This window comes from Penaeus monodon, chromosome 17, assembly GCF_015228065.2.
Source record: "Penaeus monodon isolate SGIC_2016 chromosome 17, NSTDA_Pmon_1, whole genome shotgun sequence".
NCBI lineage: Eukaryota > Metazoa > Arthropoda > Malacostraca > Decapoda > Penaeidae > Penaeus > Penaeus monodon.
The window spans coordinates 35,729,012-35,749,011 of record NC_051402.1 but is presented as its reverse complement, the minus strand read 5'-3'; the positions used below and the strand labels follow the sequence as shown (position 1 = coordinate 35,749,011).

Below are 20,000 nucleotides of genomic sequence, written 5' to 3'. Positions count from 1 at the left end.
ATCTTTATTTATCTATTCATTTTATTTTAAAGTAAAATTACTTGCTAGTACTCTCTGCCATTAATGGTACTTTAGGAATTTATATGTAAATATTTTTATAAGTATACAACATTTTATTGTAAATTTTTAAAAATCTTTTACCTTTACAATTACAGTGTGGCTGTGTGGAGCAGAGGGTTTGTTCACCAGGTGGCAGTGTGCAGTATTCAAGAACACCACAAGCACCAACACCAAGACTGTAGAATGGCCACTTGGTATACAAGCCTTTGTGTAAATGTTTAGTCACTTCAGGATTAAGTTGCCTAAACTTTTATGAATTTTGAAGAAAATACTAAAGATAATGAATTACAAACAAAATAATAAATATAATTAATTACAGACAAAAAAAAAAAATTAATTACAAACAAAATCACTATAAATTATGGCATAGCTGCAAGTGGATCTCTTGTCCTTAGGTTGGAGGTTTTGAAAATCTATGGCCGAGTTGAAAAAGGTTGGATGACTCTTTGAACATAAGTTAGAGGAAGTGGGAATTGTGTAATTAGAATTTTAGGTTACCCATTACATAGTTACAATTGCCACTAAAGTCATAGTAAAAAAAAGAAGTTTGGTTTGTGCAGAAACCAGATAGGTATATAACTTAGGGACCTTTATGTTCATATATGATTGTTCTACAGATTAACTTTTCCCTCATACATTACAGTTTTCCTATGGGTTATCACCATTATTACACATAAGCAAATCTGGGCATAGATAATGAGTATAATACCCATCACGAATGGCATTATTGTTTTATGTTCATGAAAAAGTCTTCACAGGGTCAGGTTCCTAATTGTTATATATGAAATATTTATATGGGTACTTCACTGACTGATGAATTCATTACAACACATATTTGATCACAGGCTTTTCCCCATCGGTCAGCCCATTGAAAATTCAAAGAGGAGACAGTTTATATTCTGATATCATTATTTTATGATAGCCAACATAGTCAGAAATGATTGTACTGCCAATTAGAGGGCCAGCTAATAATCCATACACATTTATGTAACACTGATATTGGGAAGATGCTAGCAGCCTTGAGTAGACAATTTTGTGCATAAAATTTAATTATAACCCTGTTCATTAGATTACCAATGAAAACTTGCCTGATTTTTTATATGACTGGTATTGAAGTTTTTCATGCCAGTAAATTCAAGTTCATAACTGTTGGGTTCCTTGGAAGGCAATTTTAGATATATTTATATTTCCAATAAGTTTCACTTTTTTTTTTTTAAGACCTGAATGTATATGATTTTTTTCAATAATCATAATATATAATACTGTTTTTAGTAATTGAGATATCATTGCCTCAAAGGGAATATCAGATTTTTTCTATCAAAGGCTGACTAGGCTTTTTTTTCTATATTGACATAGACACACTGCACATGTACACATGTCCCCCCCCCCCCCATACACACACACTTGCATGCACAGATGCACATACACATGCCCCCCAACCCCTCCCACAAACATTCATATACACACACACACCCATTTATTGCTAAATGACATAGAAAATTGACTTATAACATCAATGTTGATCATAGATATATATATGTGTACTGGTTTATTAGTACCTCTTTCAGGATTTATTTATATATGCTCAATTCTTATTTATATGATATTTATTTAGTTTCTTATACCTCAGTGTTTGATTTCAGCCAGGTTTGAGAAAAGCAGGAGGACATACATGTAAGGAGGGTATGCTGAACACAATTCTTGGCACCGAAAGATTGTTTTGTACACATAATATCCCTGTCATTTATCATGTTAACTGGAACTGTTTTGTATTTATTCTATTATAATATTTGGTAAATTTTGTTTTCAAGGCTGGAGATGTGTTCATCATACAACCCTAGCTTTATCAGTCACCTAACTTACTGCTGAATTTGAGGAAAACCAAGAGTACATAGAGTGCAGGCTAATTTTTGGGGTTGTACAAAGGTTATTAAATTCAGGGTCAAGTTAGGTGGGATTCATTCTCTCATGATCATCTTGGCAAATGCATGTGATGCCTGTTCATCCTACAAGGGCAGTAATTTTTGAGGATGTTTGTTACTATTTTTGGATAATACCAATAGGACCAATTTGCACTGTTTTGCAGTTTTGGATTTTTAAGTTATTTTACCATGTGGTAATGCTTGGCCAGAAGCAAAGGAATATTCATCTTGCTTTTTATTCAGTAAATGGAGAACTTGACAAAGAACACACATATCAGTCAGTTTCTTGCATTTTAATAACATTGATTCATTAGTTATCTTACTGATATATTTATCTCATAACAGTTTCCTGTTGCCTTTTCTTAAGGGATGAAAAGTCTTAGGTATTTTCTGAATCAAAATTTTGACATCCAGGTTTTGTGGATATTTTGGAGACATGTGTAGGAGTAGTCATATATGCAAGTTGTTGTTTTTGTGGGTATTAAGGTTTGATTTTATGCTACATCATAGTGTGATCTCAAAATCCCCTTTAAAGTATCTTTTGATAGTCATGTATGGAGCAATTTTTTCTGGCCATTTTCCAGGATTTTTTAAAGTGCATTTTATACAATTGCCATTTTAACTTTCATGTGAAGACTACAGAAAATTGTTCTATTGTAACAATCCAACAAAACATGTGCCAAATAGTAATATGTTTAGGAATGCTGCATGTACAAAATTTAGTGAGAAACACAGTTTGGTTTTGTTAACTCCATACAAGGTAGAGGAAACCTTGTTTAAAGCCCAAAGTAACAATATACTTGTGTTAATGTTAACAAGCTCGGTAGGCTAAGGGTGTGTGTTGTAGTGAATTAGACTACTAGTTCATCTTCTCATTAGTGGAACCATTTATAAGCTGATGAACAGCTTTAAATTCTTCCCTACCTTCAGCCTACAAGTAAAGTGAAGCACTGCCAAGAACTATACAATGAAACAAGACTTGTCTTCAGACATGTTTTCAATATTTGCTATATATCAATAATTTAAGCTGTAGGTATCCTATGTTGGTCCCAAAAAACATTTGCTGTCGGTGTGAATTGGTGAATTGGTATATCATATCATGTGACATTGCCATGGAACCACACTTGTAAAACCATGGAATTATTTAAATATGTTGTATGACACTGCCATTGAACCATGCTCTCAAACTATGGGTATTGTATTGAAGAGGAAGTCTCTCATTTTGGCCATATAATGGAGATTTTTCTTATTCTTTTTATATCTATGGAATGTAACATTTATTTATATCTCTCCAAGAGTTGGTCAGAGAAACTGTTTTGTTGAATGTGTATCATACAGTACTACTGGTGTACTGTACTGAAATCTTTGTTCTTTTTCTTCTGTAATATTGTTGTTATGATTCTTGTTATTATTGTTATCATTATTCGGTTTTTCTTTTTTCTTCTTTCTTTCTTTTTTTCCTTATCTTTGTATAATTTTGTCATATATGTTATTTTTGAATGAATGAATGAATGAATGATTGAATCTTTTTACTGTAGTATCATTTGAACTCGTGAAGAAAAGTGTTAAGGATTCAAAGTAAATGTGTATTTTTAAAATATTTTTTTGTATTCTCTTTTAATCCACCTTTTCTTTTTTCTCTCTGTCCTTCATTCCTTACTTTCATTTCTTTTTCCCTTCCTTCTTGCTTTCCTTACTACAGCTACTACTACTACTACTACTGCTATCACTACTATGTTACTAATACTAATGCTATTACTTGTACTGTTGCAACAATTACAAAATTCGTTATTATTGTGGTCAGTTAGATCAATGATTATCTTGAATTTCATACTATAATTATTTGCTTCTTTATTTTTGTTGGTTTGCATGTTTGCTGATTGAGTGTCATTTAATAAGGAAATCAGGAAGGGAAAAGTCAACCACAAACCTTTTCATGGCGTACTCTTTTTATTCTGATATTTTGATGCCTTGTTTCCTTTCCTTTAGTGTGTTTTTAAGTATTGTCATTTAAATTCATGTCCAGTTTTGTAGTGAAGTGATTTGTTGTTAAGGAAAAAAAAGTACTGTGAAATAATTTTGAGTGTATGGAAATATTGCATTTCCAATTAAATGAAATAAGCAGGAATCTTTTTTTTGCTTCTTTGTCACCAGTATCTTGGTATTGGCAAAGTAGATGCTCATACATTTATAGTACTTTTTAAATTCTATATTGACAAAAGACTTCTACCTTAATATGGCACTAGTGAAAGAGTACAGTCCATCCAGGGTTTTGGAGGGAAGACAGGAATTAATACCATCTTTAGCACAGTATTAGCTGTGTTTTCTATTGATCTTATTTATGGATGTGTAACTTATTTCGATAATTTTGTTGTTAAAAATGGAATGGTCTCAGTTTTTTATGTGATTTCTCTTCTTTTTTTTTTTGAATCTACATTTTGTCAGATGATATTGAATAGGATGTTGTACAAAGAGATCAGTGTTTATAGTAATAGTCATGGTGTGCTGATCATGCAGTGTTTGCAAGCAGTTCAATAGCTTTGTTATATCTATTATTGAGAATTGCCACAGATTTTTCACCAGTGATAATTGGAACCCTTTATCTTTCTTTTTTTCTTGTTTCACTAGTTTTGTTTGTGATATGAAAGAAATGTTTTAATCTTTGTTGAAAATGTTGAGTCCTGCCCCACCCTTTTTTTTGTCCTTTTTATTAAGATTTTGTGTATTGTAGAGTTTTAAGTAGTATGGTGATGCTGCCAGTGATCATTAGTGTAAATTTTAGCTTATGTGGTGAATAACTATTAAATCTGTTATTAGGAAAGCTATACTCTGGATGTAAAGATGGTGTTCTTATACCCATCAACATACAGACTGTAGCTTTTTTTAACAGAAGGGATGTCTACTGCAATGACTGGATGTAGTTCTGTATAGTGTGAAGTAGAAGTGCAACTTGCTGTGACAAAAGACAAGGTGGTCGTCACTGGATGCAACCTTTTTTGATATGCTGTAAAATACATGACTGATTTTTATACCTCTTTTTCACTGCCATTCATAAGAGCTCCATGCCCACGTGGCCTTCCTGTCAGCAGCCTGGATTATAGATAGCTATGAGTTGTTATGTATAACATAAAATTCTACTAGATTGATTGTTTATTAAACTGCCAAATTTTTCTTCAATGAAGAGTGTATGTAGAAAGAGAAAAGATGAGATGACTCTAAGAGAACTTAGTTATAGCATTCATGTTTAAAATTCCATGGAAGCTAATAGAAAGGCCAAATGGGAAAGTATTGTAAATATTGTAAGATAAAACAAGTGATTTTTGTTGTGTTGCTGGTCACAATCACTGATCTCATTGTGTGTTCTAATGCCCTGCTACTGCCAGTTACTCCTCATGGGTTTTTATCAAGTCACAGTGATGAGTACATGGAGTACCTTAGTGTACACTGTGTGCATATGATACAGCCGGCTTCTGGTTATCGCAACCAATGAGCTGGCTTGGGCTGTGTACATTTGTAACTAGATTGGTAATTTTTGGGTCTTAGACAGGGTTCTACTGAGGCATCTTTGCTGATATTGTATAGAGATTGGTCTTAATGAAGAACCAACTAAGACCAACAATTTCCATTCTAGTTACATTTCATCCCTGCAGAATGACAACATATGATAACTAAGAGAGATAGATAAAAGAGAGTAGCTCATCTTATTGTTTTCTTTCTGCTGGGCTGACAAACTCACAAGTGACAACATTGATGGTTTAAAATATAGGGATGATTAACAATGCATGTGTTATATCTTCCAGAATCAAATACTGTAATTTAAATGTGATCCATCCACTTTTTTGAAGCTATTTGCTCCACTGGTTTGAAAAAAGATTATTCATAACAGTAAGGGCTTAGCGAGTTGAAACTGCTTGAAACAGTAACGGGAACTTGTAAATATTCATCTGTATGGATTCAGGTCAAGTAAATATGAGGCTGAAAACTAAAAGAGCATTGGAAAACCTCACTAAAAATGTAAAAATAGATTAATCTATTCTGATAATTGTTCATACCAGCCCATAGTAGAGTAAGTCTTCAAAAAATGGACATGACTGTAATTCCTCTTCATCATTAATGGTCTAAGATTATTGTAAAAGAGAAAGGTAAATATAATTTTTTTCTTTCCTCTCTCTCTATATATATATATTACAAAGTACAAGGAAATGAATTTTTGATTTGACAAGCAATTCAACCATGGTTTATTATGTGTCCATCTTTTGATCATTTACCCTCATTTGTCCATATGTGGTTTACTCACTTGTGGGATCATGACTGTAAGTACAAAAATTTTGCCCTACCTGTACTTAATGTAAAATTTATCATTTTTGTATTGTACATGTATTTGGTTCTTATCTATGCTGTCTGTAAAATTGTATCCATTGTTCAGAATAAAATTCTCAATTGTTTTTACCATGACTTTATTTTGGGCATATTTCAGTCATAAAAAAAGATAGTCTTATAAACTAAAGTAAATTAAATCACACCACTAGTCTATACGAAATGTACCGTCCAGCAGTTTCAGATGGTCGAATAATTTTCACTACTTGTCCACGTTTCAGACCAAAATACCGTGCCACTGGATCTCCAGCCTGGATTCTCATAAGCTGATTATCCTTCAGCTTGTATCTAGAAAATAAAATAAATAAGAGATATTTAGTAAAGTATATATTAACTTTTGTTGCTGATAAACATCTGAATAGCATTAAAGCATTTCTGATACATAATCAACTGAAGAAAGTATTTAAAAAACAAGCTAATTATATGAACAAGTAAATATTCAACTCTGTCACTATGGAGTTTGTAATTCAGTCTTTATAAGCTACATTGAGCAATACTAGTGAATGGCCAGGGATCCTTGAATAAGCACAAGGAGTGTCTGGTCAGGTATGGGGAGGGGGGGGGGCGGGGTCACACTTTAACCTAGAGTACCCCCATTGAGAACTATCCTCCAAGAAACAACCATAGTGTCTAAAATAACCTCCTGAATAACCCTCCCTCCAATCCCATGCCCATTGTTGCCGTGGGAAGGGAGAGGGGTCGGCTTAGGAGACAGAGACTGGGACCCAGTGCTGGGGATCACCCCATAGAGAACCATCCTCCCATAAAAGACCATAGTGTCTACAATAACCTCTTGAATGACCCACCCTTTCTCCAACCCCTTCTTCTATCCACTTCCTAAGGTGTGACCTTTTGACACTGCCAGTCATCAACAGCCTGAGGGAGCCATGGGCATGGTATTCCCTTGTTTAGTTGTCTAACCCTTACCCCTCAAGGGGACCCTGTGGGGTGGACCATTCTTCTTCCCAACATACTCCAGACTTATCATGGGCAGTAATGAAGACTATCTACCCTTATTAAGGGTACTGAGGCTTGCCCTTATATCAACTAGTCTCACCAGATTTAAATTCTCCTGATTCCCCCACCCCAGGCTCTCCTTTGACCACAACTCTGAACCTATCACCTCATTCCAGGCCAAACGATTCACCCAGGTCATTACTCAATGTCTAGAAAAAATTCCTTCTCTCCTAACTTCCTCTACTTCATCTCCACCCCCAAAACTTTCCTCATCTACTATGCCTTCCTTCCCTTATTACTATTCTACAGCCTTGTTGTCCACCTCTCAGCAGTACTACCTCTTCCACACATCCCCACCCTACAAACCCTCTGATGAATACTCTTTAGTCCAGCCAAATGGGATTGATTTTTCTTGATTCCCTCTACAGACCCTTACTCTGACAACACTCTCCTCTTCAAGCAATGCCTCAAAACACAAGTAGGCAGATTCCATCCACAGCCACCCCAATCATTCCTGCCTTGTCACAGTTACATTTGAATCCCAAGCTAAAGCATTATCAACCCTGACTGACTTCACTGGCAAACTCATTTCTGCCCAGCCTCAACCCTACCTAAATACTGGAACTGTCTCCATCTGCCCCATCTATGACAAGGGTTAGTCAGATTGTGGAGCAGGACTATGATGTAGTATCAGTACAATGCTAAACCAGTCCCCTAAAGGTCACTGTAAGTCCTCCACCAATATTGCCAAGACTACTTTCCACACACATGACCTCCTCGTGTTTATATTGATGGGGAGTGGCTCCCTATCTGCCCATATCACCCTCCACCTCCATCCATGTCAGAACTGCTGGCACCTAAGCCACCCATTGCTGCTCCACAAACTGATGCCCTCTCCTGGTCATAATTGCTCAAACTGCTCTGTACAATCATGTAAATGTGCCAGTTGTGGTGGCCCCTACACTGTATTTTATAGGGGCTGCTCTACCTACAAGCTTGAATCTTAGGTGGTAAATATCAGATTCGAACTTGGCCTCACTTTACATGAGGCCAGTCAGGAAGCAGAAAAACATGTTTTTTCTCTTACTCCCTACTTCAGTACTATCTGGCTTCACTTAATGAAAGATCAGACAGGAAGCCCAGATGAGGTTTTTCTCTTACTCCCTACTCCAGTACTGTCCTTTCTAATCAAAATAACATGCCTGCACTGCATCATCTTCCAATCTCTCTGTTCCCATTTCCCTTACACTCAAAGAAACTGCCAACATCCCTCCATCCTCCTAATCATATTCTCCCGACAACACCCCTTCCTCCCACTCCCTCCCAACACATCCCATTCCCCCCTGCTTCAGCTGCATCATCCCCTCTTCCTTCCCCATTATCCCTTATGCTTACCCCTGGATACACAAGTAACACATGTTACAACAGCCCCCTTCCCTGGATTCCCTCTTACTTTTCTCCTGAAACCGTGATCTAACCGTCCTTAAACCCAACTTTCTCCTTTTGCTAATCCCTACCTTACCTTACAGACATCCCTGCAGAATCCCACACTTCTTCCAAACAATTTTGATCTAATCACCTGTTCATCCTAAGCTTAGCCCATTAACCCATCTTCTCTACCTTCACCCCTCTTTGCCCCTTTCAATGCCAACTGTTATATGACTTTTAACATGTAGCACATTTAATCAACTAACCGTCACTATAGTGCTATATGACCTTTGATGTCAACTGAAAATTTCAGAAAGACAATAAACTTACAAATGCCATTCCACCTATTTTGTCAATTATCATATGTCATACTACCATGCCAGCTACCCCAATACCCAATTTTTAACATTCTGATTTAAGGATCCTTGTAGCTGGTATTCCATAAATATTCTCTGGCTCTCATTTGTCCTCCAGGGAGTAAATAATTTCCACAGTGAGCTCTATATCTTCAGCTTGTCAGTGTGGATGTTTATTTGTATTGTTGAGCAAATGCACATTTGTCAGGATAATCTTTAAAATCTTAACTATGCACCATTGGTAGGTGTAATATATATCAGTCATATCTACAAAATAATTATGCCTAATATGATATAATAATCACTGTTTAGATGATCAAGTAATAAGCTTTCTAGTAAATATACTGGAACATGTGATGGCTCTGAAGCATCTGGATCCAATAGGATGCTTCATGTGATAGGTAATGGCCCTCAAAATCAGCCCAGTGTGGGAGGGTATAGAGGGGAGGAGAAAAAGGCAGGAAGTTTGAGACACATTCAAAATCCTGAAAACAGTTCACTGATGGACAAAACATTCAGAAAAACTGTTATTTTGAATCACTTGAACCATACAAAAAAGCAAGAACTATGAAAAAAAAAATTATTCAAAAGAAATACTAAAAATTATTTATACATTTCATTTGAGGATATCATATATAAATCTATGATGACAGAATGTCAAAAACATATATAATGGAGATCCTAACACTATAAAATCAGAGAAACAATATCAAAAACCTTGCAGACTTACCTCTGAAGCAATTCCGTTTTCTCTTCTGCTGTCATGACCACATGTTCTGGTACAAGTTCATGCTCTGTGATATTGATCAGCAACTCAGATTCTAAAAACTGCTCAAGAATGTACTTGGGTGCCATGTCAACTAAAGCCTGAAAATTGATTACAGACAGTTATAAAAATATTTAACTTTTGTTTTAAAACACTAAGCCGCCTTCTTAAAAAAGGTGAATATTTTTTGGTTGAAATCTGAATTAAATTTATAAACTAGAAACTTATCTCCACTTCAGTTCAACTTAATGATGCCTGGTGTGCATGTATATATGCACCAAACACTGTGATTTAATTTCATTAATTTTGTTTTCACACAGATTGCTCCACTAATGCTTAGACAACAAAGAGATAAATATTAGGCTTACTGGATTACTTTTATTATTGGAAATAGCATTATAATAATAATCATATTATTAATAACAATGATAGCAATGCTGATAATACTAATAATTGTATTAAAAAAGAAAACCTTTTCTTCCCGTAACTTCAAGGAATGGGGTAAACAGATGAGGTAAGGTGGATTTAGTAATTGACTCTTTGGTAACTAATCGCCTAAGAAACAAAACTGACAACAGAAAGATACAGTAAATGGGTATCATCCTTGGGAGTGCTAAAACTGGCCAAGACAATCTTGGTTAAATGCTTGTAGATGATAAAAATGTGCATGTTGAGACTTTTCTGCCCACGGATCAACAAGTCTGAGGTACTGAATAGTCATTTTTTCAGTGGTAAAAAGGGTGTCATGTGACACCCGAATCCTATGACAACAGAAATGGTTTCTCACATTTGATAACTAGCTGTTTTAATGAACTGGTTATTTTTTCTACTATTATCTAGTATTCTGGCATAGAAGATCCAAAATTTCACATTATAATGATCAGGATATGTGATATCTTATAGATACACAACATAATTACAATTATTCATAAAAATACCCATGGTATGAGAAATGCATCCAGGAACTCAACAGATGTTTAAAAACATCATAATATATACACACAAAGATATTTCAAAATATTTAATTATTCTGGATAAAAGTAACTTTTATAGTTCACTTCAACTATAATGCCCCCCTGGGGCATTATAGTAGAACATTAATACTGTAGAACATCAATACATGTGAAGGATGCATCAAGAGTAGACAGACAGAGAATCAGACAGAGACAGACATATGAATATCTTGCAAACTGAAATTTTATGTACAAACAAGTTCTAAATCTAGTTAACAGAAGAAGACAGAAGTACCTGTTTGGCAGATGGAGACATTCCTGATTGCACAACAATGATAGCACGCTGAATGTTCTCTTCCTGCATCCTGGTGCAATAAGTCTTGATTGTTCGTACACCCACCTGTAAATTGAGGATTCCATCTGTGAATTCAAAGTCTACAGGAAGTGGATTCTCAAACACTGATTTGCTCAAAAACACTTCAGTGACATGGTAAAGATAAAAATCATACCTAAAGAATGTTAAAGTGCCCATGCTTATTAACACTATGTATTGTAGGTTTCAAAAAGAATTTATGGCATGTCTGTATGTGCCATGCCCACTGGGAGTTTAGTTTATTAATTGTCTTTACACATAGATGGCTCCACAAATACTTAGTCACCAATGAGCTGACAACTAGTAGTATCTATCTCACATGTTTATCCATTCCTTACCCATTGGAAATGTTTTCTTTTATCTTATATTGTTGATAGTAATCTCAATAAATAGCATTATAATAATGACAATGTCTATAATAATAATAATAATAATAATAATAATAATAATAATAATAATAATAATAATATTGATATTGATAGCATTAGTAAAAAAACAAAAATTCTCAAAATAGGAAAGTCAAGTGAAGTCACAAGGTAGACTAACTGACTATTTCGTGGCTAAGCAGCTGTGGGGCCATCTATGCGTAGTGACTTTTCACAAATCAATACTAGAGTGACTACACTTAAGGTAGTACTGCATTAAAGTATCAAATATCAAAAACAAATATTAGCAGCAAAGAAAAAATACAAAAACAAGGTATGGATAAAGAGTTTAATTAAAAGCCCAATTGTCCATTCACCAGAATAGCTAGAATAGCTCATCCCCCCCAAGAATAAGCTGATGTGACGCCCCTGCACCAAATTATCTATAAGTAGCCAATTGTCTCACGACAACAATTTTATGACTCAAACAAGAAGCTAATGTCTTCTTAGACAGTTGGTTATGGTATGCAGACAATACAGCAATAGACTGTATTGGACAAAGGAGGAAATTTTGACAATTACACAACTGTATAAATATGCATGCCAGAATTAGATGACAGCCTAGTAGTACAATTATAAAGAAATATCCAAAAGTCACCCACACCAACACATATATACTAACCCTACATTCATACTTCTAGTGTAATATATAGTTCATGAAAAAAAAAAAAAAAAAAAAAAAAAAAAAAAAAAAAAAAAAAAAAAAACTGACAAAAAATTACGACAGCTCTATAATGCAATCAACACAGACTAAACAGACCTTTGGTTCATCTGGGAAGAAAACAAACATCTGATCAGTCGGATCATCATTGTGGGCTACGAGCACAATCAGATCTGATCTTGCAGGGTGACGCTCTGAGGGTTTGTCTCCAAACTGTTCCTTGAATTGATCAAGGGTCTGATCCAATTCATCTTGTGTTACTAAATACCCACGGTCGTGGCAGAGCTGCATGATAGTCTTACGGATACGCCAAAGCTTGTAAGTCTCAGCTTCATCATCCATGATTTTTTTTCTTCACTGCAGAAAGAGTTTTCAAGATTAGTAAATGTCTTGCATTAGAGAAAGGAAAATGGTGATTAGTACTTTAACCTCAATTTCTGATACTCACTTTGTACCTTGTTTGGTTACTCGTGACATTTTAAAGTGCTTTCCTTCTCCCGACATTGTTCCTTTGCATTAGGCTCTAAAAATGTGTTATACTTATTAATGTTTTTTCACCAAAACTTTTCTTAATCCTCTGATTCATATTTTTTGAAAATAGAATCATATGCTGTCAAACCTACATGATATTGTACCAGAGCAATATATTCTGCTATTTGGTTAAACATTATACATAAAAATGTATTTAAAAAATATATATACATATACTTACATAAAATGTATTTTAAAAATATAATCATATACTTTTAAACACAATTTTGGGGACAAATAGAACGTAAAATAAATGTATGATTTTTTTGCCTTACCATCTGTAATTCTCTCAAACTTCCCATTTTAGAGTTGACACAAAAGTATTCACAATAATAAATCTTCCTAATCTCTGAGGCATAATAAATAGCTGCTGTGTATTCTGAGAAGTCATTACATGATTTTCTTTGTTTCTCATGTTATCTTTCCTGTACTTCTGCCATAGCAAATCTAATGGCATCAAAATCTTCACACCTTTACCTACGAATGACAACATTATGCTATACACTTTTTATTAATTTTATGCTGCCTAGCTTTAACTAATCTTGTTTGGATTTGTTCCCTTGCTTTAACCCAATACTGCTGGGCATGGCATGTATGTACATGCCATGCCCACTGTGAGTTTACTTTATTAATTGTTTTTATACATAGATGGCTTGTACTAAGTCACCAATAAGCCAATTATGAGTACTACCTGTCTCACCCTTTTACCCTTTACCTTGATTTATGAAAATATTTCACGTTATCTTACTTTGCTGTTACTAATGTTCATAACATTATAGTAATTATAATATTGATAATAAAAATAACACCATCGATATTCATAGTATTTGTAAAAAAAATGTTTTTCCCACCAATTCAAGAAAAGGTGAAATCATGTAAGGTCACAAAGTCTACTAACTGACTCCTCTGTGGCTAAGCACTAGCAGAGCCATCTATGTGCAGAGACATTTCACACACACACACACACACACACAAGCAAATAATAAAATAAAATAAAATAAAATGAGCACAGCATTTTTCCCAGCAGAATTGGGTTAGTCACCCTTTTTATCATGCATTTTTTTTTGCAATCTGCATTAGGACTTTGGATTGATAATTATAGAGGAGTTAATTATAATCATGTTGCTTCCATTGATAAAGGATAATGAGTTTCCACCAAAGATAAATTCTTCTATTTCAGCTTATAAAATGTAACCTATCAAAAAATTTATATTCCATGTTTATATTGCAAAATCAGGCTATTTCTTTCCCTTTTCTTTTGAGGTAAAATAATCTCTTGGAATGCTAGAAATATTGTTAGAAACTGGAACCCACGTGTTTGCTGCTTGAAAAGAGCTTTTGGAGGCTACAAAAGCCTTTGCTCATTTCCTTTACAAATGAAACTGCAAATAAGAGAAATTGGGAGAATAATGGGATTTTCTAGAGCATCAGTGACACAAAAGCTAAACCATGAAGTAAAAGTTATGCATGAAGCTGTAGTTCAAATATTTATATTGGCATGATGAATGATGCAGTTTTTATGTCATTAGTAATGTTTAAGAGATAGCAAACAAATGTTTTTTATGTCCTCAATGATACACTGATATGCCTTCTGACTAAGAACATCTCTGTTTTATGCAATTTCATTGCTTTTCCCTTTTTACTGTATTTGACATTATTTATTGAACTTAACTAGACAAACACCTGTAAAAGTCAGAAGACTGCTTGAATATAATACAAATTCATGCATCCTACATTTGTTGAAGTGTCCAATAAGGAGAGTGAGTATTAACCAATATGGGCTATTCTGACGCATGTCCCAGTATGTGACATGCACTGCATGATGACAGAGCAAGTACATTATATTAGACACCTGCTATGTACATCCCCTTAACCCTTTCCCCATTAGACTTTTAATTTAGGTGATAATATTATCCTTAAGGCCTTGGCTGTACACCTGAATCAAATCTGATAAATAACATGCTTTAAATTTCATTTTTGTAAAATTAAGACTCCTAGCTTTTGGCTAAGAAAGGTAATGATTTTGTTACTTTTACTTTTCAGTCTATTGTTAATAAAGTAATGGAAATAAATGCCTACAACTTCAGTGCTTTTTATCTCTTCTGCGTGTATATTCAGCTTTGATAAAACAGTTTTTGTGTAGCAGTTCTTCATGCAAACTACATCTTTATTGGAGAAATTGGCGAGTGTACCCTATACTTGTATAATAGCACCTTTTTTAATTTTCTTAAATCATTCATATATGTAAATACATCAGTGTTAGCTGCTTTACTTTGACATGAAACTTTCCTGTTTCTGACTCCATGAATAGACAGATCTCAGAGTAAGTCATTAGAAGCCTTACACTAATAGTCACAAATAACTAAAAAGCGAAATAGTGAATTAAATTTTAAATAAGAATTCTTCCTTGCTAGGAAGGTTTGATTAATTGGTTTAGTTTAGTTTAGTTGTTATGACAACAGCATCTTCAAACCAGTAACCAAATATACCTGTAACAGTTAGCTGAATTAATACATAAGCACAATATGAACATCCCAAAACTCATGAAGTACTTTACTCAGACCTGTTTGGAATCTATCTTGCCAGTAAGTTGTAGTGGAGATTTTGCATTCCAGGTAGGAGGTAGGGGTGCACTTATAATTACCACATAATCTAACCCTGTTCCTGTTCTTGTTCTTATCCCTCCCATCACCCAAAACTCCAAATTCAGAGTGCACACAAAAGACCATGGTGTATTTTGCATGACAAAATTTATATATATAAAAAAAGCAAATAATGTATTTATAGTTACCAGGCAGTATATCTATTACCATCTGGCAGTACCGGGTGGTACCGGACAGTAATTAGTATAACCTCTTTCTGTCACTTATCTATTACAAAGTTTGGCTTTAGTTTTTCATTTTTAGATTTTCCTTTGCTCTTTTAATCTGGACTCTCATTCGGATTTTGCCCTTTTTCAAATTTCTACTTCTGATTCCACTATTTCCCCCATGTGTACCCCCACCCCCCTTCAACCTATGATTACCCACGGGTCCCCCATGACTGAAGGGGGTAGAATTACTTTACCTTCTGTTGTTATATCAAATACAGGTAAAGTTTACAATACACCATATGGCTGTGTGAAACTGAAATTATATCCAAGATTAATTGCCAAGTAGGATTGTTGTATAAAACCAAAATTATTACCAGAAAAAAAATGCAAAGTGGGATGGCTACGTGAAACAAAAGACAAACAAACAATAATATGAAAAAGAACGTATTTCCTACAGTATGTGTAAAACACCGTAAGGATCGCACTATTTGTCTTTATTTCTTAACATCTTACGTATGCTTAAAAGATAAATTATTGATTCATTAGCGAATATGATTCTATTAATGTTTAAAAGGTTCCTCTGTGCCGCAAAAATTGAATATCAACCAGCAAGCCAGACCACGAGATTTTAGGTGATGCAATTCTAGGATAAATAACACAGAAATACTTCCTGACCTCAAATTCTTTGGGAAATTTACAACTTGACAAATGCCCCTTTATTCTATTAAGAAAATTTCATCATTTAGGCATGCACAAACGAAAACGAGAAAAATAACTCACGCAACCTAGACAGAGTATAATGTTTTCCACGTTTGTTGTTGTTGTCTGAAGGGATCAGGTGTATAAATGAAGTCGGTAAAGGATCTCGTGTATAAAGACTTCGATGTCAATATAAAGTTGACATTTTCTCTATGAAATAATCGTGGTATAATTTGCAGTTCATACACACACTTACATACAAATAAACAAAGGGTATCAACAACCAATAATCAGATAACCCAAACAATGAAAATTTTTATGTCCCTTTTCACATTCTCTCTGTCATTCTTTTCCCTCCTCGCTCTCTCTCTCTCTCTCCCCTTCTCTCTCTCTCTTCTCTCTTCTCTTCCTCTCTCTCTCTCTCTCCTCTCCCCTCTCTTCTCCCCCTCTCTCTCCTCTCTCTCCCCCTCTCTCTCTCTCCTCTCTCTCTCTCCCCTCTCTCTCTCCTCTCTTTTTTTCCCCTTTTTTCTCTCTCTTCCCCTCTCTCTCTCTCTCTTTCTCTCTCTTCTCTCTTTTCTCTCTTTTCTCTCTCTCTCCTCTCTCTCCCTCCCTCCCCCCCTCTCCCTCTCTCTCTCTCCCCTTCTCTCTCTCTTTTCCCTCCTCTCCCCTCTCTCTCTCTCCTCTTCTCCCCCTCTTCCCCCCTTTTTTCTCCTCTTTTCCTCTCGTCTTTTCTCTCTCTCTCTCTTCTCCCTCTCCCTCTCCTCCCTCCCCCTCTCTCTCCCTCTCCCTCTCTCTCCCCTCACCCCCCCCCCTCTCTCTCCCTCTCCCCTTCTCTCCCTCTCCCTCCCTCTCTCCCTCTCTCTCTCCTCCCCTTTCCCCCTTTTTCTCTTTTCTCCTCCTCCCCTCTTCCTCCCCCGGCCCTCCCCCTCCTTTTCTCTCCCCTCTTTTTCGGGGTCTCTCTCTCTTTCCCTCTCTCTCAACTCTCTCCCCCTTTTCCCCTCTCTTTTCCTCTTTTCCCTCTCCTCCTCTCTCCTCTCTCTCTCTCCCCCTTTTTCCTCTCCTCTCTCTCCCCCTCTCTAAACCCCCCCCCCCCCCCCTTCCCTTTTTCTTCTCTCTCCCTCTCTCTCTCTCTCTCTCCTCTCTCTCTCTCCCCTCTCTCCCCCTCACCCCCTCTTTCTCTTTTTCTTTTTTCCCTCTCGTCTTTCATTTTTCCTTTCTCCCTTTTCCTCCTCCCCCTCTCACCCTCTCTCCCTCCCTCTCTCTCCTCTTCTTCTCCTTCTCTCTCCCCTCTCTCTCTCCTCTCTCCCCTTCCCTTTCTCTCTCCTCCCCCCCCTCTCTCTCTCTCTCTCCCTCTCCCTCTCTCCCCCTCTCTCTCCTCCTTTTTTCCCTCTCTCTCTCTCTCCATCTCTCCCCCCTCTCTTTTTTTCCCCCCCCCCTCTTCCCTCTTTTTCTCCCCCTTCTCTCTCTCCTTTTCCCCCCCCCCCTCTCTCTTCTCTCTTTCCCCTTTTCTCCTCTCTCCTCTTTTCTCTCTCTCTCCTCTCTCTCCCTCTCGGTTCCCTCCCTTCTCTCTCCTCCCTCCCCTCTCTCCCTCTCTTTTCTCCCCCCCTTCTCTCCTCTCTCCCCTCCCCTTTTCTCCCCTCTCTCTCTCCCCTCCCTTCCTCCCCCCCCCCCTCTCTCTCTCTCTTTTCTCATCTCCCCTTCCCCTCTTTTCCCCTCTCCTCTCCCCCCAAACTTCTTTTCCTCTCTCTCTCTCTTCTCCTCTCCTCCCCCTCCCCTTCTCTCTCTCCCCTCACTCCCCCCCCCCCCCCCTCTCTTCTCTCCCCCCTCCCTTTTCCCCCTCTCTCCCCCTCTTCTCTCCCCCCTCTCCCCCCCCCCCCCCCCTCTCTCTCCCCCTCTCTTTTCTCCCCCTCTCTCTCTCTCTCTCTCCCTCTCTCTCTCTCTCTTCTCCTCTTCCCCCCCCTTTTCTGCCCCTCTCTCTTTTTTCCCCCCCCCCCTCTCTCTCCTTTTTCCCCCCCCCTTTTCTCTCTCTTTCCCCCCCCTTTCCCCCTCTTTTTCCCCCCCCCCTTTTTCTCTCTCTCTCTTCTCTCTCTCCTCTCCTCTCCCCTCCTCTCTCTCCTCTCATCTCTCTCCTTCCTCTCTCTCCTCTCTCTCTTTTCTCTCTCTCTCCCCTCCCTCTCTCCCCTCTCTCTCCTTTCTCCCCCCCTTCTCTCTCCCCTCTCTTTCTCTCTCTCTCTTTTCTCCTCTCCCCTTCCCCCTCTCTCTCCCCTCTTTCCCCTCTTCTCTTTTTCCCCTCTCCTCCCCTCTCTCTCTCTCTCCCCTCTCTCTCCTCTCTCTCTCTCTTTCTCTCTTCGTCTTTTCTCCCCCTTTTCCTTCTCTCTCTTCTCCCCTCTTCCTCTCTCTTTCTCTTCTTCCCCCTCCCCTCTTCTCTCTCTTCCCCTCTCTCTTCTCTCTCCCCTTTCCCCTCTCCCCCCTCTTCTCCCCTCTTTTCCCCCTCTCTCTCCCCTCTTTTCCCCCTTTTCTCTCTCCTCCCCTTCTCCCTCTCCTCTCTCTTTTCCCCCTCCCCTCTTTTCTCTCCTCTCTCTCTCCTCTCCCCTCCTCTCCTCCCCTCTCTCTCTCCTCCTCTTTTCTTTTCCCCTCTCCCTCTCCCCCTCTCTCCCCCTTTTCCCCCTTCCCCCTCTCTCCCCTCCCCCCTCTCTCTCCCCTCTCTCCCCTTTTTCTCTTCTTTCCTCTCTCTCTCTTTTCCTCTCCCCTCTCTCTCCCCCCCCCCTTTCTCTCTCTCTAAAACCCCTTTTCCCTCTCTCTCCCCCCTCCCCCTCTTCTCTCTCTCTCTCTTCTTTCTCTCTCCCCTCCCCCTTTTTCCCCCCCCCCCCCCTTTCCCCCTCTTTTTCTCTTCCCCTTTCTCTTTCCCTTTTCTCTTTTCTTCTCTCTCCCCTCTTTCTCTCCCCTCTCCCTCTCCTCTCAACATCTCCCTCCCTCTCTTTTCTCTTCCCCACTCCCCCTCTTTTTCTCCCCCCTCTCTCTTTCCTCTCCCCCTCTTTCTCTCCCCCCCTCTCTCTCTCTCCCCCTCTCCCCTCCCCCCTTCCCCCTCTCCCCCCCTCTCCTGCCCTCCCCTCTCTCTCCCCCCTCCCCCCCTTTTCTCTCTCTCCCTCTCTTTTTCCCTCCCCCTCTCTCCCTCCTCTCCCCCTCTTCTTCTTTTCCCCCCCCTCTTTTTCTCTTTTTCCCCTCCCCCCCTCTCTTCTTTTTCCTCCCCCCTCTCCCTCTTTTTCCCCCCTCCCCTCTCCCCCCCCCCCTTTCTCTCTCCCCCCCCCTCTCCCCCGCTCCCCTCCTTTCTCCCCCCTCTCTCTCTCTTCTTTTCTCCCCCCCTCTCCCCTCTCTTTCCCCCCTTCTCTCTCTCTCTTCTCCCACCCTCTCCCTCTTTTTCCCCCCCTTCCCCCCCCCTCTCTTTTCTCCCTCCACCTTCTCTCTCTCTCTCTCTCCATCTCCCCCTCCCTTCCCCTCCCTCTCTCTCTCTCTCCTCCCCTTCCTCTCTCTCCCCCTTTTTCTCTCCTCTCCTCCCCCTCTCCTCTCTCTCTTTTCCTCTCTCTCTCTCTCTCTCTCCCTCCTTTTTCCCCCCCCCCCCCCCCTCTCTCTCCTCTCTCCTCTCTCTCTTTTCCTCTCTCTCCCCCTCTCTCTCTCTCTCC

General features: G+C 38.3%; 2 protein-coding genes across 4 annotated transcripts in view; one reads left to right on the top strand and one right to left on the bottom strand.

Moving 5' to 3' along the window:
- The window catches only part of LOC119583697 (histone-lysine N-methyltransferase, H3 lysine-79 specific-like), a gene marked incomplete in the record, with an annotated part of 145,940 nt that extends 139,509 nt beyond the window's left edge, over positions 1 to 6,431 (top strand). Inside the window, 1 exon segment of the mRNA XM_037932332.1 lies at positions 156 to 6,431.
- Positions 6,423 to 20,000, bottom strand: part of LOC119583700 (DNA-directed RNA polymerases I, II, and III subunit RPABC1) — a 17,334-nt gene continuing 3,756 nt past the window's right edge. Inside the window, exons 1-5 of one of the 3 annotated variants that reach the window (XM_037932334.1) lie at positions 16,402 to 16,483; positions 12,378 to 12,635; positions 11,115 to 11,219; positions 9,831 to 9,967; positions 6,423 to 6,647 (exon numbers count right to left, since the gene is read on the bottom strand). In XM_037932334.1, coding sequence (XP_037788262.1) covers positions 6,500 to 6,647; positions 9,831 to 9,967; positions 11,115 to 11,219; positions 12,378 to 12,620 — 633 coding nt within the window. In that variant the 5' untranslated portion in view covers positions 12,621 to 12,635; positions 16,402 to 16,483 and the 3' untranslated portion in view covers positions 6,423 to 6,499. Of the gene's footprint in view, positions 6,648 to 9,830; positions 9,968 to 11,114; positions 11,220 to 12,377; positions 12,636 to 12,726; positions 12,819 to 16,401; positions 16,484 to 20,000 lie in introns of those variants that run through there. The other 2 variants (XM_037932335.1, XM_037932336.1) reach the window with 2 other exon arrangements.